The sequence below is a fragment of the Haemorhous mexicanus genome, chromosome 17, assembly GCF_027477595.1.
Source record: "Haemorhous mexicanus isolate bHaeMex1 chromosome 17, bHaeMex1.pri, whole genome shotgun sequence".
Taxonomy (NCBI): domain Eukaryota; kingdom Metazoa; phylum Chordata; class Aves; order Passeriformes; family Fringillidae; genus Haemorhous; species Haemorhous mexicanus.
Window position 1 is genome coordinate 4,356,905 of NC_082357.1, and position 12,790 is coordinate 4,369,694.

At 38.4% G+C, this 12,790-nt stretch overlaps 1 protein-coding gene across 37 annotated transcripts in view; it reads left to right on the forward strand.

Moving 5' to 3' along the window:
- The window catches only part of RBFOX1 (RNA binding fox-1 homolog 1), a 1,186,796-nt gene that overhangs the window by 1,117,543 nt on the left and 56,463 nt on the right, over positions 1–12,790 (forward strand). For 34 of the 37 annotated variants that reach the window (XM_059861581.1, XM_059861546.1, XM_059861544.1 and 31 more), the window contains one exon: positions 4,716–4,796. The exons of the other annotated variants lie outside the window; for them this stretch is intronic. In XM_059861581.1, coding sequence (XP_059717564.1) covers positions 4,716–4,796 — 81 coding nt within the window. The remainder of the gene's footprint in view (positions 1–4,715; positions 4,797–12,790) is intronic. 37 annotated transcript variants of the gene reach the window in all.

Below are 12,790 nucleotides of genomic sequence, written 5' to 3' on the forward strand. Positions count from 1 at the left end.
TTCAATTTATAGAGAGCGCAGATAACCAAAGGCCCTCAAAGAGCACTTCTTTTTGAATTAACAGCATATTTAAAAGCATGCTAAGTCTGTGTAGTTGACTATTGATACTGAAGGGCTAAGAGAGCACTTAACTACTATTATGTATTCAGGACAGAGGCTCTCTTTAAATTCCCTAGTCAGAAGGGACAATGGAAGCTAACATACACTATTACTGCGCAACAGGAGCCTTTTATTAGGTGTTTCTGATCCATTTCCGTGAGACATTTTGAAATAACCCATCACAGAACAATATTTCAGACCAGAACAAAACCAGTGCTATTTCTGTCTGAAAATGCCAATATGAAATTACACTTTTAGAACAGCAAACCAAGAGAGGACGTGGATTGCTCATGAGGATCCTTGATACACTTGCAAATCTCCTGATTTGTTCATGAGAGGTGCAGCTTTACACTTTTCTTCATGGATTGAACACAGAGGTGTTTAGAAATAATAGCTGTTGCAAAAGGCTCAAAGGAAAAGAGTGATCAGAATGGTCAGAACTGACTCAGGGAGAACTTGGTATCATCCAGCTGGACTGGGAGGAAAAGAAAATGAAAAAACAATCACTGAATTCAAGAATGGGCTTTTTAAGATTTAGATTAGGTTTTTGAAATAACAGTTTATAATAATGTAGGCAAAATGAGACAGCTTCATTTTTGTGGCTTTGTTTGGATTTCTTTGTAAATAGCATTAAAGAATGGATGAACTGGTACTTAGTAAGAAGCCCTTTTTGGTAATAAAATAAAAACAAACATGTATAAAGAGCATCTGGTTGGCCTGGAAAGCTGCGAGTACAATGGATTAGAGTAATGGAATCATCACTAAATCTCCTTGTGTGTAGTGAGTGACTTAGTTCCTGCATTGCATACACTCACTTTAGCCACCTGTGCACTAAACCCCAGCTCTGGATATTGAGTTGGCTCCTTCCTGCCACTGAAAATGCTGTTGTGCTTCCCCTGGAAGTGAGGGCAGCAGCTGGATGCTGTGAGCACTCAGCACCCCTGGCCCTTCCCAGCTCTCCCAAGAGCTTTCTGTGGAGCTGGGCTGCCTTGGGATGCCTGGAGTGACAGGAACATTGTCCCCTCCATGTCTCACTTTGTTGTGTCCCAGGGCAAACCCACAATAAGAAACATCTCTCCTCTTTATTTTTTTGGTAATTCCCCCCAAAATTCTTGGAGAATAAATGCCAGCACTGTAAATTGGGAACTCTAGGTCTATGAGCCCAGGTACTCATGCCCTGTGTGCAGTGAGGTGGTGCATTGAGGGCTCATATTCTCTGTCATGGTATAGAAACTTTAAACCTTTGCCAGGAAAGCTTTCTAGAACCTTCATCTGCTTCCTGTGACAGGAGAGAGCTGGGCCCACAATCCAGCCTTGCACCATTGTTGATTTTACACCAACAGCACAATTGTAGCTAATGGTATATGGCTTTTTCTGCAGAAGATCTTATTTCAGTTTATACTCCTCAAACAATACCACGAGACATCCCAGCTAATTGTGTAAATTCTGCGCAGCTACTTGCAGATTTGTATTTCTGAGTTGCCTGTAGTGCTGGCTACACAGTGGTTCCAGTTAAAAGCTGTTTTTAACAGCAGGGGGTTAAAATCCTTTATAATTTAGTGTGTGAATCCACATGTTGGTCCTTGGTGTTACTTCTTGGCTCTTGGAAGATTGGAGAAATACAGTGACTTTTTTAGCTGCGTTACATGAGGCAGTGAGTACTCTGTGCAGCACCATGAGCACATTGGTATTTCTGTAGATTAGTTTATCTGCATCATGTAAATAACTGTACACAAAAAACTTATTTTTGAAAGTATAAAAAAAAAGGGAAATGCATTTAGTCAGAGATCTCGAAACCACTGGGAACTGAATTTTAAGTATTCTAAAAATATTAATGACTGCACATCACTTTTTTCCACAGTCCTGAATATTTTTAGAGTAATTATTTCTCAAAATAACTGTGGTGCTTCAGCAAAGGACCTCATCAAACAGCACGTTCTTAATCATGGGCTGGAGGAGAAAACAGTGGAGGAAGAGAAGGATGAGTGGGAATAGTCTTTGATCTTGGGACACCTGGTTTTGTCCATGCTGCCAGGCAGCATTCCAGGGTCTCTGCAATGCCTCTGCCCCCAAGCTGGTCCCCTCAGTGTCCCCTCTGCCACTGCTCCCTCAAAACTTTACAATAAAATCCTCTTTTCTAAAAAAAAAAACCAAAAACAAAACAACCCAAACCCTTTATTCCATCACACTAGAATTTATTGTTCTGGAGTAAAAATTTTTTTTTTTCCATTGGGGAATTTATAGATTGTTTCTGTGTTCTGAGGTTTATCCAAGATCTTACTGTAAATAATTCAGTCTTCCCTCAGTTGTATGAATTGCAATTGAAATACTTTTAATACCAAAATTAGATGCAGAAGAAATAATCTTTTCTCACTAAAGTAGATTAAAAAGTTCCATATTTTTTTCCTAACAAAATCTAATAATAATGTTTTAGTTATCAGTATTAATATTATGTACAAATTTAAAGGCAGATTGTCAAAATATAATTAGAAGGCTCTGTGCAAGAAATTAAACACACTCTAGTAGCAGAGATGTAAAAAGCATCTGTTTTGAAGTATTTTAATTAGAAATTAGATGAGTAGAGTAGGGAAAATAGGATTTGTATGAGATGAAATCAGAAAAAAATATAAGATTATTAGCTACAAAGAGAAGGAAAATACCTATGGAGCATGGAGGAAGCCAAGTGTTATGTAGGACTTATGGTGAATAATGTAAATAAACTGTAACCTTTGACTCCTAAAAATCTTTTGCTCTGTTTTCTAGACATACTTGAAGTCATTACAGTTATTCCTAGAACCTAATGAAAAGTTCTGATTTTCCTCATGTGTTTCTCCCAGCCAGATGAATGCCTCTGGGTCTTCAGCTCACTTTCATTTGCAGGCTTCTGCACTAGCTCAGGTTTTGAAGCATCTGTGGTGTTAAATTCTTCCATATTCCAACATCCTCCATATTTCAACCTTCCTTGGGTCAAACAAGTGTGTGGATAGGGCTTACTTATTTATTTGTTTTATATTTAACCTGAAAATCCTGCTTGTGATTAGGATCTCAAGAGCTGCATGTTCATTTGGCAGCTTCCACACAAGGGCTGAAGGCTGAGAGAGATATCAATACAGTCAATGATGTGTTGTCCCAAAGTAAGGGGGAAAATGAGCGTCTTTAATCTTTTATATTAGTTGTGGATGGCTGGAACAAAGCAAGCATCTCTAAATCCTGTTAGTTAAGGGTGTGCTATTGTCTGGGAAGGTTAGAAGCATAGTAATTAATGAGATTTCCCATAGTCACAGTCTTAGTTAAACTGCATAAATTACAAGAATTATTTTATTACTCTTCAGCATTTCCAGTATTTCTCCTTCAAGTGACAGCTGCAAGCAACAAGCAAAGAACTAGTTAATGGCAGAAAGTTTTTTAAAATATATTTTGAGAGAACTCTGGCCCAGTGAATGGAAGTTGAGAATGGCTCCTGTAATACTGTGGAAAATGTGCCCACCATTTGTTCTTAATCCTGTCCTTCCAAACACAGTGGACTCAACTCAGTGCAATTTCATTGCATGTCAATGCACAATGTCTGAAGTTACACAAATCTCCAGAAAGATTTGATGGCTTGGAGTTGTGTGATTCACACATCCTGACAGCTTGTGGCATGTCAGTGTATGTGTGTATAAAATCCTGTGTGTGTGTATACAGATATATGCACATATATCTGCAAAACCAGATGTCTCATATCCCACTTTTCCTGGTGGACTGCGTTCCAGAAGTGAAGAAGTTTCTTTCCTAGTTTGAAAGTACAATGTTCAATCTGTGTTCAGCTAAGACTGCTAAAATACCATTTTAAGAAAACCTGTGTTTTAAAGTTCATTTCAAAGAAAAAAAGGAAATAACCTTTAACTTGAGTCATTCATTCAAAATGAGCATTGCAAAATTGTCGGTTTAAATTGATTTGGTTATTGTTTTTTATTTTAACTCCTTGGGGGAAAAAAAAAATTGTTTTATCTGGTTTTGTTCTTAATCCTGAGCCCAGCTTATTTACTGGAAAGTAGTGTATTTGCACAAATAAATTTGTGCATTCCTCTGAGCAAAAGCTGCTGAGCTCAGCTGTGTCAGCGATCGCTCCGCAACAGCGGGAGCGATGGAACCCAGCTCCTGCCTGGCCTGGTGTCCGTGCTAGGAGTGCTGCACGTGATTTTCCTGCTGTGCTGGCTCCAGGAGCCTCATTCCAGCCAGGGGGCTGAGGAGGCAGGGTGGGTTGGGGCAGCAGTTTTGGGAGAAGCAGGGCGACAGGGAGAGAGAGCAGCCAGCGAGGCTCGCGGTCCCCGAGGGATGATGGCGGCGTTGGCGTTGGGGGCATGTCTGTGTTCTGTGTTCTGCTTCTCCAATGTCAAACTGGGGTTGTTTGGGCTCTTGCTGCTTTGAAATCAAAGCAGAAAAAAGAAAAAAAAGCTGGTTTTTTGTTTTGGTTTGGTTTTTTGTGGGTTTTTTTTTGGATTAAAAAAGGGCAAAAAGCGCCCCTGGTTCAGTGCACCGTTCCGGTTGTGACTTGATTTGTGTTTTGGGATGAAAACTGAGGTTCAGTTGAAGTGTTCCAAAACCAGATACCACTCTCTCTCTCTTTCTTGTAGGCAGGGTGCTGCTGTGCCAGGCAAACCAGGAGGGATCTCCCGTGTACAGTGCCCCCAGTTCACTAGTATACACATCCACAAGTAAGCTAGTGTTATGGCTCGTTTCTTGTTCTGTTTTTGTGACAAAAGCACATTAATGTGAATTAAGCCCCCTAAAAATGTCAACTTTCCCAACAGCTCTGGTTAAGGTAAATGTGGTGTTTATAAAGATATGTAAGTCGTGTCAACAGATGATTCAGTGTTTTCAGTTGCATCTTTATTCTCTCAGTCTGTTGTATTTAAAAAAAAATAAAAAAGTGCCTATATTGCAATATTGTATAGAAATGGTCAAAAGTTCTACAGTAACAGTGACACTTTTGGCAATCCAGTACTGCTGTGTGCTCTGCATTTTGTGTAGAAGATGTTGTGTTTCTTCTGTCCTGCTCACACCTGTGATTTAATACACAAAGCATCTGTTACCATGCCACCATTTGATTGGGTCAGGAATTAGATATGAAGTCTTTTTGTACAAGAGGAACAGCCTGTATGAAAGGGGGGGTATTCTGAGACATAAAAAACTGCCCTAGTAAAGAATCAGAGACAACCTGGCATGATGGATGCTGCCATCAGCTATTTTTCTGTACAAAACTTTGGAGTAGAGATGTGTCCTCTGAAATTCTGAGCAGAAATCTTTTTAGAGAGTATTTTAGATTAGATTGGTGGCACCACTGATTCTCATTCTGGCATTCAGTGGGGTGACAAACCTGGAGCTGAACACAGGAGCAGTAACTGCTGCTTGCAGCAGCCCTGGCTCTGTGTTCATTGCAAAGAAAATACATGCTCTCATTTAACAGCATTATCAGATATGCTCTTTATGAAGATTGTATTCAATCCAGAATGCAGTTATTCTCTCTTAGAGCTTATCTAGACTGCTAAAATAATTATTTTTTTAAATTAAACCCAGGAATTAGGACAAGAGAGTTCCACAGTGATCATCTCTACCATCATGTAATTCTTTTCTGTCAAACATTATCAATGGCATCCCTGGAGCTGCTGCTTTTCCAGGATTCATATGGGATCCCCTGTAAATGAGGAGTCTGGAGCCTACAAATGCATAGTGAACTAACCAAATGCCTCAAGTGTTTTCAATTGCAAATTAAAATGTCAGTTAAGTCTGCATTTTCTTCCAGGTGCTCCAAGAATATTTTCTAATATGTCACCTTTCTCTAGCAGTGGGGATTTTTTACAAATTTTTTTACACAGAGATATGAAATACTTACAGTTTAAATTAATGCTCCCTTTTGGAATTTTTTAGTGCACTCCTCCTTTTTGACTGACAATTGTTTTCCTGGAAAATGATCCAAACATTTCACTCATCTCACTATTAAAAGCCTCTTTTTAGAGAAGAGGGAGCAGTGTTTGTTATAATTTTCTGAAAATTGGTCTTCTTTGAAAGCTTTTCCCGAGTTTACCCTGTTGCTCCTATTGTCTCACTGAGCAGTACCCCAGGAATTTCATTGCTGGGATTGCTGTTTCCATCAGTTGATATTTTCACTAATACTGACTCCCCAAAGAGACACTGTGAGCAAGCTGAGCTCTGGAGTTCACTGTTTCCTTTGTGTCTCCTGAGTCAGTCCTGTTGAAAAATCTTATTTTGCAGTGGTGCTCCTTGAATAATGATATCCTAACAAACACCTGTTTGTTTTCAATTATGCTAAATACATAAATAAACAAGCTTCGCCTATCTGTCTCCCACTGGGCAATGTGTAATACACAGTTTCAGAGCAGGCATTGCTGGTAGCCCTTGCAGTGGAAATTATTACACTTTTGTTGAATCTGTGTGTTGGCAAGTCATGATTTTTCCTTTATTATGTACAGAATTTCCTCTTGCCAAAATGCAGTTTCCTTTACAGGGTCACAACTACTAATAACACAAAATTACTACAATTACTACATATTGTAATTAGGTTTTTATTCCTCCTTATTACAAAACTTTCAATAAAGATGTAAAACAGCTCCATTTCTATCGGAAATTCCACTAGAAGTGAATAGAAATGAAGGTTGACTTTCGTCTCATTTCTTTTATTAGTTTAAAGATCTTCTATATTCCATTTTAGTGCACATTTGTAATATTGAAATGATATCTGATAAGTCAGCATTAGTGTCTAGGAGATGAATACTTGTACTATTATCATTCCATGTAGACAACAATATTTCAGCCTTCCTTTTTGAGTAATTTGTTAATCGTTTATTCTGTTACTGCTGATATTGTAACTGTGATATTTTACAACCACTTACAACAGAAGAATTAAGAGGTTTTCAATTTGTAATTGTTTTAACAGAAGGGAAAGAGTCTGCTGGGATTTTTCAAAAGCCATCTAATTTCACAGAGTGCTAATGGCATTTAGAAGTTTTCAGATATTTGGAAGAGGATAGTCCCCATTTTCAAAGTGTTGACTAACTTGACTGTTCATCTTTTGCTCCTCAGTTTGTAAGATGGATTTTTCTTGATTTGGCCAGCTTGGTGTCTCACTGAACTTCTTGCTTTGTAATTATACTGGCCATTGGTAGCCTCCCATGGCTCTGAGCACTTTTACCCACTGGCTCTCCAGAAAGCAGACTGCAATTCTTGGAGCTACTCTTTCCCTTCTGATATTTTATTTCTCCAGGATATATTTTATGTATCACACTCTACATTTCCCAGCATAATGATTAGTTACACCGCTGCATGTGTCAGGAGGTGGAAACATGGCTCTGCTTCCTTCCATCACTTCTGGCCCTTCACATAATACAGAAAGAAATGAGCTGTTTCTTCTGCAAGCAGTGGAACAAATCAGCAGCAATAGTCTCTCATGCCTCATCTGTTCTCTTATGCTGAAGGAGAAGATGGGACCTGGATCAGTTTTTCATTTGCACACCTATTGTTGGAATAGATAATTTTTTATGTAGAAAGCAGAGTTTCAGCATGCCAATGTGCTCCTATTCCTGGGCAGGGCAGGTCCTGTGGCAGCCACAGGCAGGAAATCCAGGCAAAAAAACTTGGTTGCTGTAGATTGCCACAGGACTGGCATCTCCAGGGCAGAACTGATACAACAGAATTCAGTTTTGGCATCTCCAGGCAACAGATACAACAGATGCCAGCTAAATCCTTCATCATTACCACAATGCAGGATGCAGACAAGTGTTGAAAGGAGTTCTACCCAGCCAGGAATGACTGGAGTTTACCAAATCCCAGTGAGTCAGCACTCACTGGGATCTTCCTAGAGGCCCAGGATATCTCCCTGAAAATAAATGAAACACTTTGGCTGCTCATAACTGACAGTCTCTTTTTACCCTCACTCTTTAAAATAGTTACTTCCACAAAGAATTTTAAAATCCTGAAGAAATTTGTATCTCCTGGTAAATAAGAAATGTGTCAAGGATAGTTTTGGAACTTTTCCAAGTTGAAGCCACACATGAGTAGGATCCATGAGAAAATTAAGACCCTGCTGGACAAAAGGAAGATTCAAAAAAAGAAAAAAATAGATTCTGTCCCTGAATGTCTGTATCACTGTTCTGCCAAAGACAGTAACACAGCTGGGTATGTATGGTTCAAAAAGGCAAAAATACAAATCTGAATTTATTGCAAGAACTTTTAAGAACTGTTTTATGCATATTTACCCCAATTTTTCTATAATGTAGAAGAGCCTGAAAATGTGAATGAAGCATACGCTCATGAGAACCAAAGCATGGGAAAGAAGAAGAAGATAGGAAGTTGTGGAGTTGTAAAGTTATTCAGGCTGGAAGAACCTGCTTGCACCAGAACACCTCTAAGGATGGAGATTGCACAGTTTCAGGGAGTCATCTCTTCCAAGACTGAATGTCCTGGCAGTGCAAACCTCTCTGGCTGCAAGTCATATTTATTGTCCCTTTTGTTCCCAGTGTGTGTCTGGCTCTGTCCCCTGATAATGTCCCTGTCCTTGGTGGCAGGGCATGGACAAGGAGATGCATTTCCAGTAGAAATCCTTGTGCTCTGGACTGACTCCCAGCACTCCTGGGCTCACCCAGCCCTCGCTGGTGTGGTGAGGCAGCAGCCTCCAGCTGTGCATCCCCTCCAGCTGTGCACCCCATCCCTCAGGAATGCCCAGTTGTGCCTGCCCAGGCCCTATGGAGGGCAATGGGAGAGAGATGGAATTTGAAATTTAAAGGGAAGTTCAAAGGCAGCTAAATATTTTTTACTTCCCAAATCAGCACTTTGATCTCTGAACTTTTAGACTTTATTTTAGCTCCAAATAAGCATTAAAATACTTGAGTTTTAAGTGTGTAGCTACTAGTGGATTTTTTCTGAGCAAACATTGAAGGGATAGTTCACTATTAGCTACATGGGTAGCTCACATGTGTGGTAAAATATTTTAAGTTTCTCTATGCCTTTGTTCAGAATTATGTGCAGATGAACATCTCTATTTCCCAAATGTTTAGTTTGCCCACAAAAGTGAATTTTGCCTTGACTTCAATGAGTACATTTTAAACTGAAGTCAATTTTGGCTTAGACTTTCTAAATGTTAGAGTTGTTTTATCTTCAGTATGCCTGCTTATCAGCTCCTAAATAAATCTTTCATCCTGCAGTCAAGAGATAGAATTAAAAGAAGAAAAATATGAAAATGCAAAATCCGATATTAATTCATTTTATTTTATCATACTCAAGGGCAAATGAAGTTGATAGCCAATTTTTTAATTGATATATTTATTACAGTTTTGGAAGAAGTGGTGGTGGAATTCAGCAAAAATGATTGAGGTGGTACAAATGCTTATAAATCTGTCCCACATTGTTCGTGTTCTTTAATTGTAATTGTCTGATAAAACTTCCATCGGTTTCTGTAATTAACCTAATGGTCTAAATGAATTTCCAGATCACTGGTTATTCATTTCAATATAGAAAATGCCATTACACTGAGTTTAATTAATACTAAGTAAGTTCACAGTTCATTGTACCATTACAATAGAATTTTATTGCTTTAACTGTTTAAAATATTAATATTATTTCCTCTCATCTTGTTTGTCCCATTTATGGACTTGGGTGTTCATTTTCTATTAATACTAAAATAGCATAAACCCCTTATAATTAAAATATTTAAAACCCAATGCTCTTCAAGCTTGCACCCTCAAAATATCAGTGTAGATGGCTTTTTTATTTATTGTTTCAACTGTTTTTAAACAGAGTTCAGTGAGTGCCAAGCTCATAATCCCATGATATGCCCTAGAACATCTTATTTATCTTGATATTCCTTTCACAGAAGTACATATGACAGGTAAGCACTCACCAGAGAATACTTGTGCTTTGCGTCAGACAGATATTAAAACAATAAACTATGTTGCCCTGGGATTTTAGCTTATGAGCCACCAGGAAACAACAAGGCAAAGATGAGATGTTTTTGAAAGGTGGGAAGGCAGTTCTTTTGGAAAATTCCCTGGAAACCTTTGGTCCTGTAATATTTTTGACAGGATATGTTTTAAATGCTAAAGTTTTTTTTTTTTTTTTTTAAGCAAGGAAAAGACACTTTGTCTGTCAGAGCAGACATTAGAAATGTCCTAAAATTAACCCAATATTCCTGCCCCAAAATTAACCCAACATTGCTACTCTTCTGTGCATTATGTGATAGGAGAGAAGGAAAATCTATGGCACAAGCATAAAGTACAAATTACATGATGTGGGAATTTATTTCTCTATTGAAACACTTACATATAGCAGACATATGTCCTAGTTTTAAAAAGAATTTTTTTTCCTGTGGGTGTTTTGTTTTAATTCATAGATTGAGGATGGTTCAGGGTCTTGCTTCTAGAATAAACAGGGAAAATCCAAAATATAAATTTTATATTTTTAAAGAGCACATCCAACTGTAGGATTTAGTGTGTTTGAGGATTCATTGTGCTACAGAAATGAAAATTAAGTCAAGCTTGTTTATGCAGTATGTCCTTGCTTTTAGAAATAGGTTACTTGGCTTAGGAATATTAGTAAACCACCTAAAAAATGCTGTATGGAACTATTTTCATCTTGCTTGTTTCATTGAAGACATTCCAGGTTTTATTTTCCTGTGGTGTTACTAATGGATTGAAGGAAGACCTTTGACATTTCTATTATGTTCTGGGATATTTTCAATACCAAGAAAATTACATAGGGAAAATAGAAATTTTCCAAAGGTGATTCAAAGTGCGCCTCCGAGCCAAATCATCAGCGGAAGCATTTGGTTTGGAAACCTTGATTCTGTTGATTTTGTCATGTTTAATCTGCTGCACACCTGTAATTACCTGAAAATTATACTGTAATGATGGCAGTTTGCTGCCACTCCAAGCAGCTGAAGGGTGGATGCTCCTGGCACTGGATGTGTCCTCCTCTGGGTTTTGTGTGTCAGCCATCACCCACCTCGTTCAAGCCAAATGGACGGATATTGAAATGACATCAGTGATTCATTTGCTCTGATTTTATTGTTGTAGTTTTTCTTCATTTAACTGTTTGGCAGGCTTGCCATTTTCAATTAGAATATGGGTCAGGAGCAGTTTTAAAAATGAGTATTCATATGGTATGAATTATTTGCCAGTGCTTCAGTGTTTCTGAATTGAATGTAGAAAGGTTCTGCAAACTGAATTTTTAATTGGTCTGTTTTCTCTTGAGCTAAATTGGGATGGGAAGTCAGTTCATCACCAATAAAATATATATCAGTGCATTGTATTTACACCTTGGTGGTTTTGTCTGCTTCTTATTGCTTGGTAGGAAGCAGGTAGAGCAGCCCTGCAGAGGAGGCTGTGATTGGGCCATTAATTAACCAAATTAACCATTGCAGGGCTGCAGTTCCTGACTGAGGGTACAAAAATCCTGCCAAAGGGAAATGTGCATACATCTGAGAGGAGCAATCCCATATATGATTTCCAGGCTACAAAACCCTTACTATTGAACATTAGAGGTCAAGCTATCTTTTGATGTGTTTCCTGAATTAATTGCCTTTATTTATTAAGAGAATCACTCAGTAGTAACCAGGAAAAATGTGCCAATTGCCCTTCCCTTTTGTGTGTTCAATACAGTGGGTTTAAGTGAAAGCTTAAATAAAGAGGACACCAATAGTAAGCAGGAAGAGAATGGCTTTCCATAATTCCCTCCCTGATGTACAGAAGTGTAGAGAAATGTTGATGTCATCTCATGTTGAAATGTCTTTAGAAGGTTTTTATACTCTGTTCTGTCCCACTGTATTGGGCCTTGCTGTGATGCAGGACAACACCAACGATTTTTCAAGTAAGATAAAGATATTACAATTTTTTTTTTAAATAACTAAAACTATATCCATATACATAGCATTGCATTTTTGATTTAAGTATCATCCTGTTTTTAACTGTAAAGTGAACCTCTTTGGGCATTTTTTTGTATTTTGTTTGGTTGGTTTGGGGGTTTGTTTGTTTTTGGGTTTTTTGTTTGGTTTTTAATTTTTAAATTTTTTTTTTTGTAGCTTTGCCTGAAATTCTTCCTACAGCATTTTTGGTGTTCTCTATGAGTATACATTGTCTTTCTGCAACAATTTTCAGGATAACCCTAATTTTATCTCCTGTCTATTCATATTTTAAGTAATTACTTACTTGCAAGTCATCACTAAAATGCATTTGTGTGTGTCAAAAACCTGTAAATGTGGCTTTCAATTCACTCCCACAAATGTGTTTTTCAGGGCCTTGCTGTTTACCCTCATTCTTCTGTTGCTCTGTTTGTGCTGGAGCAGTGTCTGAACTAGCAGGCTTAGGAATTTTGGAAAGAGAGACACATCCTGAATTGTGTCGCTGACTTTTTTTCCCACTTAGACACAAGCCTACACATGGGTAGTGGGAGATAGCTGGAAAAATAGCAAACTGTGGAGAATATCTCTGTCCTTTAGTTCAAATAATAAAAACTGTGTGTGCCCAAGGACTGTTGGAGCTCAGGTGCCTTCCCTTGGTGCTCTGCTGTTGGTGGACACACTGCACTTGGCCCGTGGCAGTACTGGTGACCAGCCTGTGACTTAGGGCAAGAGGACTGTTTGGATTTCCTCTTCTCAGAATGCAGATAAATAGTGAGAATTACATGTAGTAATTACATTTAC